At 44.3% G+C, this 4337-nt stretch overlaps 1 protein-coding gene across 1 annotated transcript in view; it reads right to left on the bottom strand.

The window, feature by feature from the left end:
- LOC103727077 (sperm motility kinase 2A-like) overlaps nt 1-2708 on the bottom strand; it is a 31115-nt gene extending 28407 nt beyond the window's left edge. Inside the window, exons 1-3 of the mRNA XM_029559469.1 lie at nt 2618-2708; nt 1579-1665; nt 9-1363 (exon numbers count right to left, since the gene is read on the bottom strand). Of these exons, the coding sequence (XP_029415329.1) occupies nt 9-1309 (1301 nt within the window). The 5' untranslated portion in view covers nt 1310-1363; nt 1579-1665; nt 2618-2708. The remainder of the gene's footprint in view (nt 1-8; nt 1364-1578; nt 1666-2617) is intronic.
- Nucleotides 2709-4337: the final 1629 nt, after the last annotated feature.

Genomic DNA, 4337 nt, shown 5'->3' with positions numbered 1-4337 from the left:
CTGAATACAGGCAAGGAGCACTTATGGCACATTGGCGGGCTGGACTCCCAATTGGCATCCTCCTCACGGGGCCACCAAGAGGATTGGCAGATCCAGTTGCACATCTGCCACCTCTTTGACCTGCCTGTTGGTCCCACTCAGACATCTCATCATCGGAGGATGACCACAGCTGTTTGCACATAGGCTCACTTGCCCTCCTCCTTGGTGCCAGGTTGAAAGTAGCAGGGTCTTCAAGGGAGGGGAACGGTGTGGCCCCTGGATTTATGGGCTGAGCCTGGCTTGTGGGCCCATGCTCCTGTCGAGCCTGACTGTGAAGGAGACAGTAAGTTGCCATGCTCTCGTTGAATTTTCTGTTAATTAAGGAATTTTTGGTATCTTTGGCGTGAAACCCAAGGTCTTTCATGGCTTGCACTATGGCTGGGTCTGGCTGTCTGGGGACCATCTCTTCCCAGTCATCTGGTAAGTCTTCTCGGTCTTTCATAAGCCAGGGATGAGATCCGACTTCGTCCAGTGTGGGTCTATGTCTTGGATTGGCTGTCAGTAGGAGCCTGAGGAGGTCCTGGCACTCTTTTGACAGGTGACAAGGGATGGAATACTCCCCTCTGACAATTTGCCACTGAAGCTCGTGTAAAATGTCTGCATCAAATGGAAGACAACCTACTACCATGCAGTATAAGATCACCCCCAAGGCCCAAACGTCGACCTTGGGGCCATCATAACTGTCGAAGAGATAAAGCTCCGGGGCAGCATATGCGTGAGACCCACAATGATGTCTCAGTTTTTGCCCTGGCTTCACTTGGGTGCTGAACCCAAAGTCAAGTACTTTGACCGTTCCAGCCTCAGTTATCATTATATTTTCAGGTTTCAGATCCCTATGCACTATCCCATTGTCGTGGCAGTAGCCCACCGCACTAACTATTTGTCTGAATATTTCCCGGGCCTCCTCCTCGAGCAGGCCACCAGTGTCCTGGATGACTTGAAACAACTCCTGCCCCCGTACCAGCTCCATAACAAGGTATGTTCGCTTTTCAGTCTCAATGACTTGTAGAAGTGAGATGATGTTTGGATGTTCAGTCATCATCATGATGTCAACTTCGGAGAACACGGGCTTGCACCACTGCTTCTCTTTCAGAAGCACTTTCACGGCCACAAGGGTGCCCGACAGGCGGTGTTGGGCCAGCAGGACCTTTGCCTGGTTCCCTTGGCCGAGGGTCCTCAACACTGTATATTGAGAATGGAAGGTTTTCTCTTTAAAGGCACTGGGCACCGGGCTGGGCTCTTCCAACTCCTCCTCCCACACTGAAGACATGGCAGTAATTGGTAGTAATTGGTAGTAATTGGTAGTAATTACTACCAATGCTCCCTGAAAAAGAAGGAGGAAGAAATAAAGCAAAGTAAAAAAATAAAAATTGAAAAGTAAAATAAAATATTGAGACACAATGAAAAGTCAAAGAACATAATGAAAAAAAGTGGGAGGGAAAAAGCTAAATCAAGAATGAAAACTAAAACCTAACCAAGAACTAACCACAAAAAAAAATAATAATAAAAAACCAGAAAACCAGAACCGGATATACTTACAGGACCCAGAAAATCCAAACCAAATCTGGCTGACAAAGCAGTAAGGTGGGAAGCTCACAGCTCACCAATGCTGGCAACTGATGCTTCCTGAAAAAGAGAAACAAGAGTCACATATAAAGTGACTCAAAGAAATGAAAGGAGTGAGAGCAATCAAGCATTCCAGGGCAAAAAAAGGAAGACAGAAACTCCAAACAGAAGTAAATAAGACACAGAAACCATAGAAAGCTGAAACTTAAACCAAAAGAAGAAAAAAAATAGAAACCAAAAAGTGGCACCAAAGCCGAATCTGTGTAAATTGTACATTCAGCAACTACTGACAGCAAATAAATAGAAAACCAAAAAAGTGAGAAAGGAAAGTTTTAAAGAAACATACTAAGAAAGAAGTAAGAATGAAAACCAAGGAGAAGAAATTCAAAACAAAATCCCAAGAAATCTTGAAAAGCAGAACCAGTCAAAGAAATCAGAAATAAAGCCGAAGCACTGAAAATCAAACACTGAACACCCAGGAGGGGGACACAGTTTGACAGGTAATTTGCTGGCCATGCAGCTTGAGGCTGAATTCCATCTACAGAACCCATGTAAAAAGACCCAGGCCAGCCACCTGTGCTTTTAATATCAGACTGTCCACGCAGACAGATCCTGGCCAGCTAGCCTGGTCTACTTGGCCAGTGGCAGGCCAGTGAGAGACCGTGTCTGAAACAATAAGGTGAATGGCCTACCTGAGGAACAACAGCCGAGTTGACTTCTGACTTCTGTACTCAAACACGAGAACGTCCAGATACAAACATATAAGCACAAAACACACACTCCCTATACACACTCACACACAAACACAAACACAAATACAAAAGTATACATGTAAATCAACACCCAACCTCAAAGAACTACACAGATACACACTAGATCCCAGGAAATCGCACAGGGTGCCACTCCTCTCCTCCTCTCAGTACACCCAGAGAAATCCAAGTTCCGCCCACCGCATTATGACCTCTAGCTGCACTCAGAATCGCTGCTCATGAGGTCACAGGAGAATACGGACCTGTCATGGCTGGTCATAACTCACAGGACCAGAAAGGACTCAGGAGTTCTGACTCAGGTGGGCTATGAAGATTGACATTAGACTTTCAGCGTTAAAGCCTGTAGAAAACTTCCCTGCCCTTGGGTTTCAGGCCTGGCAGTCTGCTGTGTCTTCTGATTAAAGGCCTCTTCATTCTTCATTCACCATACACCCTTCTCTTTGAATTCACACTGATTGGCTTCAAAGTGCTGCTGCAACTAAACATAAGCAATGCTCTGCTCTGCACTTTCTGTCTTTGTGTACTCTCTGCCTTAGTTCCTCTGTCTGTAAGATGGGGATACTAAAGGCATGCTCTTATGGGTATGTCTAAAGATTGATAGAAATCAAATTATAAAACACTTAGAAATTGCCTGGCACAGAGGGTTTCGTAAGGATTTGCTTTCTTGGTGTTCCATGCAGCAGCACAAACTGGCAACGTGAAGCAGGTGCCGAGTCCCTGGCACTCTGCTCCGTGAGGGATAATTGTGGAATTATAAATCTTGGTCTAAATAATTAGACCAAGAATGCAAAGAGAAACTGAAATGATGGTAAACAATACACGTTTCAATAATAACTTTAAATATCAATGGCCCGAACCCCTTAGTCAAAAGACACAGGGTAGTTGAATGGATTAAGAAACAAAATCCATCTTTTTAAAAAAAATATTTTTACTGAGTTTTTGTGCATGTGATATAATATATCTGAATCAAATTTAGACTCCTTACCCATCTGTACTCCCCACAGTCCCCCTACTAGATTTCATGTATTCTGTCATGTATGTTAAGTACTACCCTGGTCAAGCATTTGTAGACGGATGCTCTTCAGTGCAAGTTCATCCACTGGAGTCTAGTCAGCCTGTTTAGAATAATCCCCTTAAAGAAGATCTATTCTCCCTCACCCTGCAGTAATCAATTCTCAATAGTTTCCTGGCTAGGGTTCGGGGCTGGCTACCCATTTTCCAAGTTCTATGTTGGGTTTTTGTTTGATTAAGAGTCCACATGGGTCTTGTGCATGCTGTCACCATTGTTGTAAATTCATTAGAGCAAGTTTCCTTAGCTCTCCTTAGTGAAGCTTCCTCATACAACAGAGTGTGATGTACACAGAAGGCCACAACTGGCCAAGGTTTAGAGAATAAGAGACCACAGGGTACATGTCCCTGGATAGGACTCCTATATTAAAACTCACCCCCACGACTCAGGGACCATTGTGGAAGAGGTGGCTGAAAGATTGTAAGAGCCAGAGTTGATAAACAAACATAAGGTAAACAGAGGCTTTCAGCTCACTGGAAGCTCGTACATGTGAACTTGTGGCAATGGTGGCATTGAGCACAAGACCCATGCCAACTCAATCAAAGAGCCCAGAGTGGAGTGAGGGAAATGGGAAGGGGGCTGACCCTAGCCTGAGAACTGTTAGAGACTGATTACTACTAGGTGAGGGAGAGTAGACCTTCCTTATGATCTCTGGCTAGGCTGATTAGAGTCCAGTGGATGAACTAGCACCAAAGGACATTTGGGTACAAATGCTTGAGTGGATAGGACTTATCATGTATGACAGAATGTGTGAAGTCTGATTGGGGGGTGGGATCAATGGAGGAAGGGGTCTAAATTTGATTAGGAACTATTGTATGAAATGTAAAATAAAATCAAACATTTTAAGAAAAATTAGGTTTCCCAATGCTTTGTAACTGTATGCTAACCTTGAC

This window comes from Nannospalax galili, unplaced genomic scaffold, assembly GCF_000622305.1.
Source record: "Nannospalax galili isolate Female #2095 unplaced genomic scaffold, S.galili_v1.0 scaffold648, whole genome shotgun sequence".
Lineage (NCBI taxonomy): Eukaryota > Metazoa > Chordata > Mammalia > Rodentia > Spalacidae > Nannospalax > Nannospalax galili.
This window is presented reverse-complemented; position numbering and strand designations above follow the sequence as displayed.